This window comes from Acanthochromis polyacanthus, chromosome 21 (assembly GCF_021347895.1).
Source record: "Acanthochromis polyacanthus isolate Apoly-LR-REF ecotype Palm Island chromosome 21, KAUST_Apoly_ChrSc, whole genome shotgun sequence".
NCBI lineage: Eukaryota > Metazoa > Chordata > Actinopteri > Pomacentridae > Acanthochromis > Acanthochromis polyacanthus.
In genome coordinates, this window is record NC_067133.1 from 21,594,221 (window position 1) to 21,614,143 (window position 19,923).

General features: G+C 41.7%; 1 protein-coding gene across 2 annotated transcripts in view; it reads left to right on the top strand.

The window, feature by feature from the left end:
• The window catches only part of LOC110970142 (ubiquitin carboxyl-terminal hydrolase 22-like), a 49,420-nt gene that overhangs the window by 15,721 nt on the left and 13,776 nt on the right, over positions 1–19,923 (top strand). For both annotated transcript variants that reach the window (XM_051941296.1, XM_051941297.1), the window contains one exon: positions 14,863–14,995. In XM_051941296.1, coding sequence (XP_051797256.1) covers positions 14,863–14,995 — 133 coding nt within the window. The remainder of the gene's footprint in view (positions 1–14,862; positions 14,996–19,923) is intronic.

Here is a 19,923-nt window from a genome sequence, read left to right on the forward strand (position 1 = left end):
AAAAGTATAAAATATCCAATAAATTTCATTCCACTTCACGATTGTTTCCCAATTGTTGTTGATTCTTGACAAAAAATTAAAATTTTATATCTTTGTTTGAAGCCTGAAATGTGGCGAAATGTTGAAAAGTTCAAGGGGGCCGAATACTTTCGCAAGGCACTGCAGCTCTCTATTTCAAGCATTGCTCCTGGGGTGATCTGCATAGAAGGACCTGCTGCTGCCCTGTGCTCCTCCAGTATCTCATCGAAGATGCTGCCAAGGCTGCTGCCTGCACCTTCCATCCGTGGAGCCTTCTCTGCTGGCTCAGACACAGCTTCATCAGACAGGGGCCTGGTGTTCAGCACCTCTTCAATTTTCCCCACCTCTGCCTTTAATGCCTCCTTTGCATGTCTCAAGGTGTCTGCATTCGTGAAGTACCTGATGTATATATATATGTCATGGTAGAGACTGCGATTTGGTAGAATTGGAGTTTCTACCAGTAGAGATTGCGATTGGAGTCTCTACCAGTAGAAACTCCAATTCTACCAGTAGAGATTTGTCAGGGCTAAGGTTAGACTTTTAAGGTTAGGGTCAGTGCAGGGGTTAGATTAAAAGGTTAGGGTCAGGGCAGGGGTTAGATTAAAAGGTCAGGGTCAGTTAAGGTTAGGGTCAGGGGTCAGGGCAGGGGTCAGATTTAAAGGTCAGGGTTAGTTAAGGTTAGGGTCAGGGCAGGGGTCAGATTTAAAGGTCAGGGTTAGTTAAGGTTAGGGTCAGGGGTCAGCTTAGGGGTCAGATTTAAAGTTCCATCTCTACTGGTCGAGATTACAATCGCAAACTCTACTGGTAGAGACTCCAATCGCAATCTCTACTGGTAGAAACTCCAATTCTACCAAATCGCAGTCTCTACCCTGACATATACATAAAAAATACAGTACATTAAGGTTGTTTTTTTCCCCCCAATATGTAATCAAGGCAGCAGTATCTATAGTGAAAATCACTAAAGTCGGATCAGGACACCCCTAGTAAATAATGTAAACACAGTGATATAACAGTCACATAGGCAACACAGTCATATTGTTACCATACAGTTTGTCTCCCACACATCAGATAAGGCTTAAGAAATACAACAATTAAATATCATTTTTCCTCACTTGTCTTTGTAACGAGGATCCAGGAGTATTGCCAAGGCATATAAGGGCTCTGATTCCACATCACCAAAACGTCTGAGAACTCCATCTAAAAGGGTGGCTTCCATTGTTTGGATCCCCTGGTCCTCTTCGCTGTCCTTACTGAGAAACCAAATCAGGACATTAACAGAGGGGATGACTTCAGCTGCAGTGGCAGAGGCCGCACTGACATTAGTTGTTAGCTCTTGAAAGCTGGCCAGAACCTTTGATGTCTTCTCTAACAGGCTCCACTGGTTTCCTGTTTGAATACCTGGCAGGTTGTGTTCAGATGCATATGCATGCAGTGCCCGTTTCTGATGAAGAAGGCTGTCAATCATACACTTGGTACTGCTCCATCTTGTTTGGGCATCTTGCTGCAGACGCTTGGCTGTGATATTTAGCTCTTCTTGTAGGTCCTCAAGTCGTGAATAGGCCAAGGGGGAATGTTTAAAGTGCCCCACTATTTTTCTCGCGGTGGCAAGTGCATCATTTACAGCTCGTTGTGACAAGACCCCCTCATGGACTATGAGCTGTAGAGTATGAGCAAAACACCCCAAGCTCGGCACACCTAGCTGATCCATTGCCTTTTTCATATTAGCAGCATTGTCTCTCAATACTACATAGACCTTCTTTTTGTCGACCTTCCACTCACGTAGCATCTCCTCCATGGCTCTCGTGATGGCGTCAGCTGTGTGTGAACCTCTAAACTCGCGTGCGTGTAACACTGCTCTTCTTAAGGTAAACTTAGCGTCCACCCAGTGTGTGGTCAGACTCAATGACATCGGACTCGCGCTTGCACTCCAAATGTCAGTCGTGAAACTAATAGCACGAGCCCTCTCCACACGTGCAAGAAGGAAATCTCGAACTTCTTTGTGCATCTGGGGGATAACTGTTTCAGTGAGGTAGGACCGACTAGGTATAGCATAGCGAGGCTCGAGGTGTTTAATTAAGCGTTGAAATCCGACATTACTCACAACTGACAGAGGCTGGTCATCAAGCATGATAAACTGCGCAATGTTTTCTGATATTTCTCTTGCCTTTTTGCTCTCTTGTTTGAGTTGTTCACATTTTTCAAGTGTTTGGGATAACGTTGGCTGTGTGAGGGAGCCGGAGGGCTGTTGCTTCTTTGCTGCGGAGGTCCGTGGAAACTCCGCATGTTCGACCATGTGGTATTTCTTCAAATGCTTGATAAGGTTTGTCGTGTTAAACCGACCTGCATCGGCGCCACCGCCTGACACTTGTGCATAACACATTTTGCATTCCGTCGTTCCAACTTTTTCATCTTTGATGATGAAGTACTGCCACACTGCTGACATTTCTTTACTCTCAGTGAGCTCCCTCCCCTCCACAGACTGTTTTCTTCCGGTTGTTGTTGTCACGTGAGCTCCCCCTGCCCTCTCCTCGTGTGTTAGAAGTAAGTGCTTGATAGAAAAGCTGGAGCGGACTTTTTAACTGGATAGCTTGCATCGCGCGCTAGTATCGCAGTTTTCCCCTTGCACTCCGATCCGATCCATGTTTCTTGGCTGGATCGTAGCATATTTGCGATCCGCGGATCGGATCACAGCATCCCTATTAGTGTGTATTCCATTAGACCCTCTCTGAACACAAAAATAATGAATAGTGGCACAAACCATCTTTTTTCACTTTTTTATTTAATCATTTTAATTTTGTTTACTGGAGATGTCAAGAAGGTCGACTCCATAGTGTGGGGCTTTGGGTTTGCCTCCTTGTCCCAATGTGACAGTATATGCGTAAACTGCACACTTCAACAATCCCACATCTCCCACGACTCAGATTCATTTGATTGAACTGGGAATACATTCTCATGCAAAGACCACACACCATGCCATTGTCAGCAGAGGTTATGATGAGCTGATGGAGGACAGACGTGAACAAAAGAATGGAATAAGATTCATATTGTATACGTCTCCAGGGCAGCTTACTGGGAGTGCATATTGCGTATTGGGTAGGGGAGTGGTGGGCTACGACATCATCCTGCCAAGGCATTGACAGGCTGCAGCCCCACGGGGTCAGTCGGCAGCACGTTTCTGGAGCACCATCATCAGTTTCCTTCCCCAGCCTCCCTCGGCTTGTTCATATTAAATATAGAATCAAAGACTATTGTGTGTATCTATGTATGTCTGTCTGACTTCTCGCAGCAAATGTGTAACAATGTCTCTGTGTGCTTGCCTGCTTGTGGAGAGACTCTGTATATGTTTTTGGACATATTTATACCATGCAGTATGCATGCCAGCCACTGTTAGTTTTTTTTTGTTATGTATGAATGTGTGTATACTTAGAATAATGCACAGGCTTATGAGTGTTAGGCAACATAGTGAGTCACTGCTCTCATATAGCCATGCTTTCTATTCTGTATTGACTCTCTCTCCCCTCCCCTCCCCTCCCTGCTTAGTTCTTTGGAGCAGCAGGAGCATGCTTAGTAGAGCCAGACCTTTGTCCACATCATAATTGCCATCGTCATTCTTTCTCCTCATTTACAGCTCATCACATTTCAGGCTACATTTGAATATATGAATGCATTACCTTAAAGGAGGGAGGAATAATGCAGCCAGACTGAAAGAATTCAAGTGGAAAACCTGAGTTTGGTACATGAATAGTGTTTTTAGATGTATGCTTCTAGGTTTTAAAACATAAATTTCATAGCTTCAGTAGGCCCATGAAGCCTCAAATACAATATGAGGTTCATGTTGAAGATTCATTGGAGAGCTATTCATTCAGCTAATGCCTTTCTGAATCTGTTCTTCTATCAGTCAACACCTTTGTACATTAGCAGGTAAGTTCCCCTCACACAATAAGCAGCCTGACTGGCCCTTAAAGAGTGCATCCCAGATGGGAGATGCAGCACGATCATGAGCTTGCTACCTGCCCAACACTTGTTCCAGTCATCTGAGCCAGCGCCTGATCAATAGCCGATCTAATAGAACATTAAAAGCCCTGGGCACAGAGAGATGCCGGACTGCTGACAATGAGGAATAGACAGCCTGTGAACCATGGTGAGATGGAGACGACAGAGATAGATTTTCTGCCCACTAAGATAGTGTTCAGGTTCTGAGAAGGAGGCCAAGGTGTGGCGATGGCAGGTTTTCTTGTTTAAGACTTAGTGTTGTGGTGCAGTAGAGGATTGAGGATTACCAGTATCACACCTAAGGTTGGATGGGTTGAAGGAGTCCACTAAAACATACATTTAGGATTTCTGTTTTTTTAAACTCATCTGTGGTTCAAAAGGTGTGGCCTGTCTTACACCTATAAAACAGAATTCCTTCTTCACTCTATCCCTTTTCATCTCCTCTATGCCCTTCTTTGTCTTTACATGTCATTGATACATGCTCTATTGTAAAACTTTAAAGAATCTAGTAGATGCCAGTCTTGGTTGTTTTGGTGATGTGAACACTTTGTTTCGTCTTTCGATCACTCATTATTTATTCCTTTTCGAAAAGCTTCTCTCTCTGCTTTGGTGCTGTGCTTTCTCTCACACATCCATTCAGAGCTGGCTGGCTAGCAGACAGATTTAAATTAAAAACACAGCTTAGTGTCTGCAACCCCGAATATCCCTTCTACTGCAATGTCATCAAAAACTAGTCCATGCCTACTAATGCTCAGCCAAAACACAGACCTGACTGGGAGTTTTGCTGCCTATCTCCGTGACACTGGAATTTGTGGTGCAATGTCACACCTATCACATTTTGAATATATACATTTGAGAAAGGCTGCGGTTTAGGATGTATGTTCTACAGCATGATTTTACAAATTCATGCATTTCTCATGATAGTTGCACCTTTGATGCGATGGTAGCACTCCAGCACATCTATTACACAATAAATATTTAACTGAAATAGGCCATAAAATGATTATATTGCAAATCTAATCATAATCACCATATCTGCCTAAACAATAACAATTAGATATTTTCCCTAAATCGTTTGGTCCTGTTATGCACGTTCTGTCTGCTGGTCCTAACTATATAGTTCTGCATGGTCCTGTTATTTCAGTCTTATCCCCACATGCTCTCATACAGACTTTCTGACCATTTCTACCCATTCCCACAGGCAAGCATCTCAGTTCTGCAGACACTGAGGTCTCAAAGTAGCAGTTTTTCATGCTGAAAATCCGCCTGCCCTCTACTACAATAAATGAACAACACTATTGATGTTATGAATATATTTTAATAAGATGTTGAATAATGATAGTTTGCTTAATGTTTTCAACATTATTCGAACAAAAAATACACTACTGGTGGTTTTGACAAGTGAATATGATAAAAACAGAACTTTATATTGTTGCGAATGGTTTATTTGAACTCATACATAGACCAGCATTATGATAGTAGCCTCATTATTCCAACTGCTAACTTCAAACCATTCCTACCTACCTACTGGCTGCCCAGGTTGTTGTAGTAGTAGTCATTGATGTAACTCAGCTGCCTCTTCAGTGAGTCTATCATCCCATGGATGGACTCAAACTTTGCCATATTGGACTGCAGTATTTTGTGCTGTTTTGTAAACAGATAGCAGCATGGCAGATGAAGAATAGCAGCAAGTGGACCAACATCCTGAGAAAATTGTCAGTGTAGTTGGGACACAAACCACAGTCTTTTGTTTTGAACTATTAAAATCAGGGCAAAAACCAGAGGGAGAGATTTGTGAAATAGGCCTTTAGAGATGAGCTGAAGTGGCAAACTTTGTATCCAGCAACCATATGTATAGCTAAACTTGTAATCACATCATTTCAACTAAATCTAATGCTAAAATTGGGACTTGGACTGAGATTTGTAATTTTAGACCAAAATATCATTATATTACATTTTGGCTTGGTCGCCTACCACTGATTGTGTAGTAATGTCATTGCACTGTTCTAAGTTATGTGTTTTGTAATATCCATAGAGAAGAACATGTGACTCCCTGGCAAAAACCACTTTATTTCTCTGGTCCAATCAGCTCAGGTTACACTGTTATATCTCTAGTCAAAGGTTAGCAATAGGTAGACAACAATGTACAGGACCAGTGTATTAATGTCCAATAGCTTTAGTTATTTAGAATTTTGTGTGTCTATCTTGCAAGTTAGTTTCACACTGTGTACCAGAAATTTAAAACTGATAAATCTCCCAAATCAAGGGGGTGTATCTCTGTGTGGTTCATGCTGCTTAGTTCATTTGGAGTTGGTGTATTTATTTCATTTCTGCTTTAAAAGTAAAACCTGTTGGTGTGTTAGGGGGTTGTGTAGTAAACAAGAGACCACTTCACAGATTTACCAAGATGGCTGACAAGTGAACAACAGCGCAACTTGCTGCTGCTGCTTGCTGGTAACTTTTCAACTTTTTAGACACATTTTAGGTTTCATGACTTTATTGGATCCTGCAATTTTCCTCATTTGGAGCGATTTTATGGTTTGCCAAAACTATCTGAGTGACCTCTCCTGTCCCGGCTTGAGGCTCACCTCGCGTTTTTACCTGGACGTTGATTCTACCAGAGTCCTTGTCCAGAATGCGGGCCCGTTTGGACATACATCTGGTCTGTCTGTGTCTGGCTCTTCCACCTGCCTGTTCACCATTCCTGTGACGGACTTGCTCCAGTACTCAGCTGCTGAACTGCTCCAGCTGCGCTGTCACCTGTCTAGACCTGTGCCAGCGGCACTCCACCTCCACCCGGACATAACCTTCCAACCCCGTCGGAGATACATCCACTGAAGATCCTGCTGGAATTTCCACCGCAACAGTTCGACAGCAAAAAGTCCATCTGGTCCAGCTCTCGATGCCCTCCACGCTCCACCAGCCAGGTTGCCGACCACAACGTGTTAGCCCGCCTAGCTCGGTTGGTTAGCACTACCACCATGGCAGCATCTCACTCAACTTTGCTCTGCTCAATATCCGCTGACTGACCGGCAAGTGACATCTCATTCAGGACCTCCTCACTGACCGTAAGCTAGACTTTCTTTGTTTAACCGAGACATGGCAACAGCCCAACGATTTTCGCGAGAAGTGGAAAGTCTCGCCGGTGTCTGTGCCCATCTCCAGCTCATTCGAATCCACTGTCTGCGACCTATCTGGTCCCACTCCCACCATCATTGTTGCTGTCTACTGCCCCCCTAAACCACGAATACTGATTTTGCTGCATTCCTCACCACCTATCATCTCTCTCACCAAACATATTACTGCTGGGTAATTTCAATATCCTCATGGACAATGCCAATCTTCTTCTCACCAAAGACTTCACAGCCTGGTTAGAAAGTTTTGCTTTTTTTTTTTTTTTATCACTATTCCTACACAGACCAAAGGACACATTCTAAACTTAATCTGTCGCTCTGGTGTCACCTTTACAGCTGATAAACTCCCTATAGCTGACCACTTTCTCCTCACATTTACAGTCAAACTCACTCTCTCCATCACTAAAACACCACGTCTTATATTATTCCGTAATACTAAGAACATCAACCCACCACTCTCACTTCAGTCTATCCACCCTCGATGAATTGGCTTCTCATTATAACACAGGACTCCATAAAATTCTTAATTCCCTCACTCCATTAAAAACCAGATCTGTTTCTTTCTCCATCTCCGCCCCTTGGTTCACCCTTGATCTTCGGCTCATGAAAGCCAAAGTTCGGCAACTTGAGCGGCTTTACAGAAAAACTGGCCTCACTATTCACAAAGAAATTTACAGTAACCACATCCTGCGTGGCAGTGGCAGTTATGATACCACGCACACTGCTGGTCTGAGTATTGAGTATACGATTTAAAGGTATGGCATATAGGTTAATTATGTTATCAGCAACTGATCTTTAATATACCGAATATATCTTAACCTCTGACTGTTTTATAGGACTGTCTGCAAGTGTGGTGACTGTCATTGTTTTTCTTTCACTCCATGACTTAGTTTTAACGGGCCTTTGGTTTATTTTGTTTTTGTTTGTTTACTTTCTTTTCGGTATCTGTTTTAAGTGGGCTAAGTGCAATATTTATGGGCATTGTGCAATTTCTGAGTTATAGCCGGTTGGAAGTTGTGGGCCTTACATTTGGTGACCCCTTTGGTGTGAAATTTGATTATTGGTGATTTTTAAACGGTTGCAGTGGTTGTAGATCCTATGGGATTTTGTTAGTGTGTAGGTCCCACCTACCATTTCGCCCTACCCTCTTCCTTCTTTGTTTCATAGGCTGCTATTTTACTCACAACGCACAATCGCCCTCTGCCTTTGGCATATTTTGCACAATTGAATTGACTACTGTGTAGCTGTAGCCCCGTTTATTATCCGAATTTTACTGTTTGGTTTATTCTGTTTATATTGTAGTAAATTTTTGTAATTTTGTAAGCCGTCCACCTCCCGTCCTGGTTATTCTGGACACTTACCTGTTTGTGTGATGAATCGGAATGAGAAACACTAATTATTCTATAATATAGTACTCATTCGATCACTACAATTGGTCAACACTAAACCTACGACTGCTCCAGTATAATCTCTACAAATGAAAGAAGTTTTAAAGTGAGGAAACGTAACATCAGTCTTTATGGTAGCTCACCTGATGCTAGCGTTTGCTTGTTAGCTGATTAATGACAGTGATAGGGCACATGTGTGTGAGAGATACTTTATATTTCACTTTAATTAGCTTAAGCAAAGTTTGAATATGCATTATAAATAAACGTAACTTGCACACAATGGTGGTAATTATTTGAAGATTAAGCCTCAAGTTTTGATTTTCTGACAGTCTGAATGAAGTCTGTGTTGGAGTGAGGTAGGATGAATTGCATTGGCAGGCTTCATGATGAGAAAGACATGTACACCACAGCAAGCAGCTGTCTTGACTCAACATGTCAACACTCAACTTGTCTCCTCAACATGATCGTCACTGACATGAGGCCTCTTTTGATGGTTGAAGATAAAGGCCTCGCTACAGTTATCTTATTTGCTCTGTAAGTCCAAATCTTCTATTTCTGAATGAAAAGGCGGAAATTGCAAATGTGTTTTTTTTTATCCGATTCATCCATTAATCGGAAAAATAATCAGCCAATTAATCGATTATTAAAATAATCGTTAGTTTTAGCCCTACCTCTGTCCCTCCCTCACTCCTGTCAGCACCGCCATCCTGGTCCACTCTCTGGTCACCTCCCGCCTGGATTATTGCAACTCCCTTCTCTCTGGTCTCCCCCTCAAGTTCCTACATGTACTCCAACTAGTTCAGAATGCTGCAGCCCAGATCATCACCAGGACACCTTCTCTCCAGCACATCACCCCAATTCTCCAACAACTTCACTGGCTCCCTATCCCACACACATCTATAAAACTATGCTGCTAATCTTCAAGGCCCTCCAGGTCCTCGTCCCTCTGTACCTCACTTAACAACTAAACATAAACACATCCAGCTGGACTCTCAGATCATCTTCTGTGCTTGCGCTAGCCATTCGCCACTTCGCCATAGGCGAAGCCTTCCTCAGGATGGCGAAGCCATTTTTAGCATGTTTAGCCATGGTGGCGAAGCTAATTTTGCCTAAGGGGCTCGACACACGGGAAGCGACAACAGTCATGCTCCATTCATTTTCTATGGCTGCTGTGCGACGAGACGAACATCGCTTTTCCCCCTCCCAACAACGCGACAGCGACATTCGTGCATGTGAAATTTTGCACGCGTTCACGTAGACGTGTTCAACTTTTGTCACTGTCGCCTGGAGCTTCAACCAATCAGCGAGGGTTTTACTCACTGACCAATGAACTTACAGCATGTTACACAGTACAGTCCGCTCCTATACATTAATGGTCCGCTCCGGTTTTCAACCATTGTTTTCAGCCCTTTTTAACATGGAGGAGCAAATTATTTTAGCCGTGATTGATTTCCCGATTCTTTATGATCCTTCCCTTAATGACTATCGTGATATAAATATAAAAGCTGCTGCATGGGAGTTGGTTGGCGCCAGGGTAAACTTTATAAGCCAATGTCAATAGTAAAGTTTCGGCTAAATCAAGCAATATCTTCTGGCTCACCATCTTTATGCTTTTCTGTCATGAAAAAATCCCTCTAATTTCACAGCCAATCAGAAGTGAGGGAGACAAGCGATCTGTGCTTTTGCACAGCGTGCCGTGTGTCGCCGTCGCCTGCCGCTGCCAAGTGTCGCGCACTGTGTGTTGAATTTATCTCCTGTTGCGATGACTTTCGCATTCCCCCCTCAACTGTTGCTTCCCGTGTGTCGAGCCCCTAATAAATGTGAAAAAAGGGTTAACTTACAACTTTTTCTTAATTTGCCGAGCGATAATCAAAGAAAATAACAAACCGCGTCTCCTTTACTGAAGAGCGCTACCGAGTATAACCGGAACGACCCAAATGCTTCCGATCATTAATAGATGCACACTCACGTGTCTCGTCTCAGCCAATCAGAAAAAAGGATTCGGACTCTCTCTCTCTCGCTCTCTGCACCTGGCTTACTCCATTTCCACCAACATCCCTCCCCCTTTGCCACACACACACACACACACACACACACACACACACACACACACACACACACACACACACACACGCACATGCACATACACTTCCCTCATCCCCAATCCCCTGGTTCTTGTGCATCCCAACTTGTAAACCCCATGCGGGTTTTTTTCTTCCTGTAATATTGCTATTCAGGCCTTCAGCTGCTATTTGGCTGGCAATTAATTGGTCATTTCATTGTTTTTGAATCTGTCCATTACTTTCTCAATTGAGTGATTAATTATTTGTTCTATAAACTGTCAGAAAAGTGTGAAAAATATATTATATCAGTATTTCCCAAAGTCCAAGATGATGTCCTCAACTGTCTTTTGTCCACAACTTCACGTGCCGCAGTACAGATACTGAAAAAGTGTAGCTGAATGTGGCTAAACAAAATTCTAGCACTTTAGCCACAGTGGCTAGAGACAAAACCTCCCTAGTGCAAGCACAGATCTTCCTCCCTCAACCTCACGATCTCTCTTACCCGTATGACCACATGGACTCCAGAGCCTTCAACTGCCCCCCCCCCCCCCCCCCCGAAACTCCTTCCTACCCAACATCCGAAAGATTGACACTCTGGACATTTTTAAATCCCATCTCCAAACCCACCTGTTCAAACAGTCATACTCACTCTGACTTCCATTCCTCTTTTTTCTTCAGTTTTTTTTAAATTGCCAAATTTCCTACTTTTAAACTTATAGCATCTTTAAGTTTTACATTGTTAATGTGAATGTGTTGGATTTTTGTTTACTTTGTAAGGTGAACATGGGTGTTTTGAAAGGCATCTATGAATAAAATGTATTATTGTTACATAAGAAGTCCTAACTGTGCTCTTGAGGCCTCTATAACACAATTAATTTACAATTATATCACAAAAGGTGTGTGCATCTGTGCTCACAAACAGCATCTGTATTTCATTTGTCCCCGTTTTTTTGAACAATGTCTGCCAGACTTTATTCGGTATTTTTATTTTTGCTTTGTCTGATCTTCTGATACAGAGTAGGTCACTGGTCTTGCTAGAGTAGCACGTCTTGTTGGGGTTCTCTTTTCTCAAGATTCTTGTAAAGTGTTGTGAGGACTTGTGCTCTAGTGCAACCTGGCTTATTCCATCGCAAAACACCAAATATTCAGGAAGGTGTTTGCAGCACCATCTTCAATTATACTGTGGGTGCTGGTGGTGGAAGTCCATGATTAAAAAAAAAAGCTTTGTGTGCAAAATTACAGGCTTATACTCCCAATAATTTTTGAGTTATGGCATTTTCAAATTTTAATAATTTAGGCCAAAATGGCCTCCCCCAATCCTCGCCTGGAATTTTTAGGTTTTAAAATGCTTATATCTCTGCTTCTGGGTATCACAGAGACTTGATTTTTTTTCTCCAAGCTCTCTACATGTTGGTGATGTCCTAGAAACAACACACACACTCGGGAGAAGTCTCTACACAGCAGGGGGACTTGCCCAAAATGTATAAATTATTTGTAAAAACCACTCGTGAGTAGGGTTAAGGGTGTTAAAAATACTAGAAATCTTACAGATTAATGTCTTAGCACCATTTAGTATTGCTCTAGACCAGACTGGCTTGTAACTTATACAGGGGGAGCCCTCTAGGCACATTATTTTTGAGAGATATGGACTGCTGAACATTGCCCCCCTGAAAAGTGCCTAATTTTCAAGGACCCTGAAGTCAATGTAGCACAGGTGGTAGAGATCTGCAAATTTGCACAGAAACTCATCTATCCTCTTACTATAGCCATGCAAAGTCCCAACTTCTAGCCATCACTGCATCATGCTCAATTTTACCCCCAAACTAGGCCATTACTGGCTACTGGTGAATCTGAATCTACACTATAGGGTACTATGTACAACAAGATGAAAATACATGTGTATCCACTGGTGTGGTATTTATGTTGGAAAATACTTGGGGCTTTGTGCATAACAATCCACTAATGATACAAAAGGGTATTGATCATACACTGTCATACATTTTTCCATATTTTGCTCCAGATAGCTTTCATGTGATCCCGGGCATGTGATCTATATATAAAAGTTTTTTCATGTTGTATATTGATGTATGCTTTAAAGAAATGTTTAAAATTGCTCTCAAAATATTTACTTCTTGGGGTTTGTTATTTCTGGGTTTGGAGCAGCTTTAATTGATCATGTATTCATCCTGTGTTCTATAAAAAGTTGATTGCAGGTATTTTAAATATAATTATCAAGGGCGTCAGTTTGTTTTTAAAAGTGGGGGGGACGGAGACCACAGCACTTTGAGAAAATGTTGAAGAACGGCGGCAAAATGCCACAAGCTGGGCTCGAACTCACAACAACCGCACCAAAGGCGGAGGCTCAAACTGTTGAGCTATCGTTACATGCAGGTGGAGGGGTCTGTGGGCCACTATACTACTAATTCTCCCGGGCCGAAATTTTGCCCCTGTACGCCTCTGGTCGGAGCTTCCACTTGGCACTGGCGCAAATTTACCATCTGCACGGTTTTTTTTTTTTTTTTTTTTTTTAACCTCACGAAGGTGTGTGTCTGTGCAACTCTCGGCCGAGTGCGGATGGTGCGTTCAGGAGCATCGGAATTTTCTATACTACTGAAAATAACTGGGTTTACAACGGCTTACATGTGAAGAATTTGAATGTGTTGGAGACAAAATGACCCCTGACAAAAAGTGGGGGGGACACGTCCCCACCGTCCCCCCCCTAAACTGACGCCTATGATAATTATACTTGCCTATGTAGTGACATAGGGCTTGAAAGAGTTTTGTTCCTCAAGATAAGGTATGTCCAGGAAATTTTCAAGATGAAATGATTTGTTCTGTAATTTCTTGAATGAAAGTAGGTATGTTTATGCTATTAAATTCAGAAGTTCAGTGAGCACAATTCAGCCCTTGCAAGTTATCTAAAAAAATGTGGAAGTTATTTTTCCAACTCCAGTTGTACACACCAGCATAAATATGCACACTATATCTGCATAACAGGTAATGTTCAGATTCGTGACTAGCAAAAATGGCATAGTTTGAGGGTAAAATTGAGCATGATGCAGTGATGGCTAGAAGTTGGGACTTTGCATGGCTATAGTAAGAGGATAGATGAGTTTCTGTGCAAATTTGCAGATCTCTACCACCTGTGCTACATTGACTTCAGGGTCCTTGAAAATTAGGCACTTTTCAGGGGGGGCAATGTTCAGCAGTCCATATCTCTCAAAAACAATGTGCCTAGAGGGCTCCCCCTGTATAAGTTACAAGCCAGTCTGGTCTAGAGCAATACTAAATGGTGCTAAGACATTAATCTGTAAGATTTCTAGTATTTTTAACACCCTTAACCCTACTCGCGAGTGGTTTTTACAAATAATTTATACATTTTGGGCAAGCCCCCCTGCTGTGTAGAGACTTCTCCCGAGTGTGTGTGTTGTTTCTAGGACATCACCAACATGTAGAGAGCTTGGAGAAAAAAATCAAGTCTCTGTGATACCCAGAAGCAGAGATATAAGCATTTTAAAACCTAAAAATTCCAGGCGAGGATTGGGAGGAGGGCATTTTGGCCTAAATTATTAAAATTTGAAAATGCCATAACTCAAAAACTACTGGGAGTAGATGCCTGTAATTTTGCACATAAAGTTTTTTTATCATGATCTCCAACCACTATCCTCCAAAGCCAAATTGAAAATGGTGCTGCAACCCCCATCTGTGAATTCAGACTGAATTGGTCACCTGCTTTTTGCATGTTTGCCAGTGATGTCAGGCACTCTAATGCACAATTTCTCTGGTAACCTTTGGGCGCTGTGGTCAAACTAATCACACGTGCACTCTAACTGCTGTTACTGTGTGCTTCAGACAAATTCCACTTATATTCTCCAGTGTATCTGCCGAGCATTAAATCCCATCCTGGCCTGCATGTGGTAGAGAGTGAAGGATTTAGTGTGAATGTGTGTTGTTAGTTATCTGCATTTGATTCGTCAACAAACCCAGCAATCTGTAGTTTGTCCTTCATATCAGGTCAGTTCAAGCACCATGTCCTCTGAAGTATTTATTATGAGTGACTAGGAGATGGAAATCTAATTCAGCTGGCAGGGAATTCCACTTTCTATGCTAATGTCACTTTACATTACAGCTCAGGTCTCTGTCCTGCTTCAGTGTATTTTCTCACAACACTGACTTTTCTTGTTGTCAATTCCTTTTCTCTTCTGTCTTCCCATAACACCCCCCCCCCCCCCCCCCCCCCCGTCCTCCTTTGACTATACTCTGCAGGCCAAGTCGTGTATGTGTCACATGTGTGGCGCTCACCTGAACAGACTCCACTCTTGTCTCTACTGTGTCTTTTTCGGCTGTTTTACGAAGAAACACATCCACGAACACGCAAAAAACAAGAGACACAACCTAGGTAAGCCACTCATTCACTCAAGCACTCACTCACTCACTCATCGTTATAAATAAATATATATTGCTATTTTTATTAATTTTTCTACTATATCTAAAATTCGCAATAGAGATATTGAAACAAATGAGTAGTAAACAGTAAATGTATTTGATTTGGCAGCTTTTATTAGCACAATCAATGACATGCATAAACACACATGTACAATTGCACGTGTCATTGGAAGAGTGACCTATACAAGTATGCAGATTGTATATGTCTTAAAAAGATCAGAAAACTGCAGAGAAGACAAGCTGATTTGGAAATGTGTTGGATTTATAAAGCTGGATAAGCAACCAAGCAAGATATCCAGGTGACCACTTAAATTCAACAAACCATTATCATCCCATAACACTTTACAGGTGCTTGACGGTGCAAGTTTGGCTGCCAAAACATACAGTTTTATGGTCCAAAAGCAGTTTGGACAAAGAAACAAAGGGGTGATGTGTGTCATACAGAAATCTGAATCCCACAGATGTCTGCATTAGCAATCAGGCTCATAAGTAGCAGTGGTAGTGTTAGTTCAGATGTCAGCAGTTGCTTGTGTGTCCTTCAGCCATTTCTGTAATAGGATAGTTTAATTGTTGGCTATTTTATATGCAAATTTGTCCTTAAATTTATATTATTTAGCTATAATATGTATTGTTTTTAGATTTAATATATATTTTGTTGTTTTGTTGTTACTTTGCTAAATATGAAAGTAAAAATAACTCAATGCTACTAGTCTGACTCATCAACTGTAGGATGCAGGTGTAGGCCTCCCATTGTCTCGTCCTGTAAGTTGGCATTCTCCTTTCACTATCTGCATATTGCTGTTTTCAAATTCCACTTGGCTATGGGAAATGACAACAACCTCCAAGCTAGCAACCTACCACACTAAAATTCTTTTTGCAGTGGCACATAGTGCAGTAAGGCATTCCTGTTGTATTCCGTCACAATTCTACTTGTCACTACACTGAAGCTCCACTCGAGATGACTGTAATTGGTGTAAAAAAAAAAAAAATACAAACAAGCCAGTGCATTTTTTCCTCCTATAGTAAAATATAGTGAAGTGCAGCCAAACTGTTCTGCACTGAAGAAATGGTTAAGTGAGACTAGTGCAAGTGTACAAAAGCTAATGTGTGGCAAAACTTGTTGGAAAAAAAGTTGTTGATTGGAAAAATAATTAATAGTTCAAGCTTATAAATGTGTGTGTGTGTGTGTGTGTGTATCTATATCTATATCTATCTATCTATCTATCTATCTATCTATCTATCTATATATCTATATATACAGTGCCTTGTGAAAGTATTCGGCCCCCTTGAACTTTTCAACCTTTCGCCACATTTCAGGCTTCAAACATAAAGATATAAAATTGTAATTTTTTGTCAAGAATCAACAACAAGTGGGACACAATCGTGAAGTGAAACGAAATTTATTGGATATTTTAAACTTTTTTAACAAATAAAAACCTGAAAAGTGGGGCGTGCAATATTATTCGGCCCCCTTGCATTAATACTTTGTAGCGCCACCTTTTGCTGCAATTACAGCTGCAAGTCGCTTGGGGTATGTCTCTGTCAGTTTTGCACATCGAGAGACTGAAATTCTTGCCCATTCTTCCTTGCAAAACAGCTCGAGCTCAGTGAGGTTGGATGGAGAGTGTTTGTGAACAGCAGTCTTCAGCTCTGCCCACAGATTCTGGATTGGATTCAGGTCTGGACTTTGACTTGGCCATTCTAACACCTGGATACGTTTATTTGTGAACCATTCCATTGTAGATTTGGCTTTATGTTTTGGATCATTGTCCTGTTGGAAGATAAATCTCCGTCCCAGTCTCAGGTCTTTTGCAGACTCCAACAGGTTTTCTTCCAGAATGGTCCTGTATTTGGCTCCATTCATCTTCCCATCAATTTTAACCATCTTCCCTGTCCCTGCTGAAGAAAAGCAGGCCCAAACCATGAGGCTGCCACCACCATGTTTGACAGTGGGGATGGTGTGTTCAGGGTGATGAGCAGTGTTGCTTTTACGCCAAACATATCGTTTTGCATTGTGGCCAAAAAGTTCGATTTTGGTTTCATCTGACCAGAGCACCTTCTTCCACATGTTTGGTGTGTCTCCCAGGTGGCTTGTGGCAAACTTCAAACGAGACTTTTTATGGATATCTTTGAGAAATGGCTTTCTTCTTGCCAGTCTTCCATAAAGGCCAAATTTGTGCAGTGTACGACTGATTGTTGTCCAAAGGACATACTCTCCCACCTCAGCTGTAGATCTCTGCAGTTCATCCAGAGTGATCATGGGCCTCTTGGCTGCATCTCTGATCAGTCTTCTCCTTGTTCGAGGTGAAAGTTTAGAGGGACAGCCGGGTCTGGGTAGATTTGCAGTGGTCTGATACTCCTTCCATTTCAATATGATTGCTTGCAAAGTGCTCCTTGAGATGTTTAAAGCTTGGGAAATCTTTATGTATCCAAATCCGGCTTTAAACTTCTCCACAACAGTATCTCGGACCTGCCTGGTGTGTTCCTTGGTCTTCATGATGCTCTCTGCACTTTAAACAGAACCCTGAGACTATCACAGAGCAGGTGCATTTATACGGAGACTTGATTACACACAGGTGGATTCTATTTATCATCATCAGTCATTTAGGACAACATTGGATCATTCAGAGATCCTCACTGAACGTCTGGAGTGAGTTTGCTGCACTGAAAGTAAAGGGGCCGAATAATATTGCACACCCCACTTTTCAGTTTTTTATTTGTTAAAAAAGTATAAAATATCCAATAAATTTCATTCCACTTCACGATTGTGTCCCAATTGTTGTTGATTCTTGACAAAAAATTAAAATTTTATATCTTTATGTTTGAAGCTTGAAATGTGGCGAAAGGTTGAAAAGTTCAAGGGGGCCGAATACTTTCACAAGGCACTGTGTGTATATATATATATATATATATATATATATGTATGTATGTCAGGGTAGAGACTGCAATTCGGTAGAATTGGAGTTTCTACCTGTAGAGATTGCGATTGGAGTCTCTACCAGTAGAGATGGAACTTTAAATCTGACCCCTGACCCTAACCTTAACTAACCCTGACCTTTAAATCTGACCCCTGCCCTGACCCCTTACCCTAACCTTAAAAGTCTAACCTTAGCCCTGACAAATCTCTACTGGTAGGATTGGAGTTTCTACTGGTAGAGATTGCGATCGCAATCTCTACTGGTAGAGACTCCAATCGCAATCTCTACTGGTAGAAACTCCAATTCTACCAAATCGCAGTCTCTACCCTGACATATATATATGTGTGTGTGTGTGTGTGTGTGTGTGTGTGTGTGTGTGTGTACACACGTGGACAAAATTGTTGGTACCCCTCAGTTAAAGAAGGAAAAACCCACAATTCTCACTGAAATCACTTGAAACTCACAAAAGTAACAATAAATAAAAATTTATTGAAAATTAAATAATCAAAAACAGCCATTACTTTTGAATTGTTGATTAACATAATTATTTAAAAAAACAAACTAATGAAATAGGGCTGGACAAAAATGATGGTACCCATAACTTAATATTTTGTTGCACAACCTTTTGAGGCAATCACTGCAATTAAACGATTTCTGTATTTGTCAATGAGCGTTCTGCAGCTGTCAACAGGTATTTTGGCCCACTCCTCATGAGCAAACAGCTCCAGTTGTCTCAGGTTTGATGGGTGTCTTCTCCAAATGGCATGTTTCAGCTCCTTCCACATATGTTCAATGGGATTCAGATCTGGGCTCATAGAAGGCCACTTTAGAATAGTCCAACGCTTTTCTCTCAGCCATTCTTGGGTGTTTTTGGCTGTGTGTTTTGGATCGTTGTCCTGTTGGAAGACCCATGACCTGCGACTGAGACCAAGCTTTCTGACACTAGGCAGCACATTTCTCTCCAGAATGCCTTGATAGTCTTCAGATTTCATCGTACCTTGCACACTTTCAAGACACCCTGTGCCAGATGCCGCAAAGCAGCCCCAAAACATTACTGAGCCTCCTCCATGTTTCACCGTAGGGACAGTGTTCTTTTCTTCGTATGCTTGGTTTTTGAGTCTACGAACATAGAGTTGATGTGCCTTACCAAAAAGCTCCAGTTTGGTCTCATCTGTCCAAAGGACATTCTCCCAGAAGCTTTGTGGCTTGTCAACATGCATTTTTGCAAATTCCAGTTTCGCTTTTTTATGAGTTTTTTTCAGCAGTGGTGTCCTCCTTGGTCGTCTCCCATGAAGTCCACTTTGGCTCAAACAACGACGAATGGTGCGATCTGACACTGATGTACCTTGGCCTTGGAGTTCACCTTTAATTTCTTTGGAGGTTGCTCTGGGCTCTTTGGATACAATTCCAACGATCCGTCTCTTCAATTTGTCATCAATTTTCCTCTTGCGGCCACGTCCAGGGAGGTTGGCTACTGTCCCGTGGGTCTTGAACTTCTGAATAATATGAGCCACTGTTGTCACAGGAACTTCAAGCTGTTTAGAGATGGTCTTATAGCCTTTACCTTTAAGATGTTTGTCTATCATTTTTTTTTCGGATGTCCTGGGACAATTCTCTCCTTCGCTTTCTGTTGTCCATGTTCAGTGTGGTACACACCTTTTCACCAAACAGCAGGGTGACTACTTGTCTCCCTTTAAATAGGCAGACTGACTGATTATGAGTTTGGAAACACCTGTGATGTCAATTAAATGACACACCTGAGTTAATCATGTCACTCTGGTCAAATAGTTTTCAATCTTTTATAGAGGTACCATCATTTTTGTCCAGGCCTGTTTCATTAGTTTGTTTTTTTAAATAATTATGTTAATCAACAATTCAAAAGTGATGGCTGTTTTTGATTATTTAATTTTCAATAAATTTTTATTTATTGTTACTTTTGTGAGTTTCAAGTGATTTCAGTGAG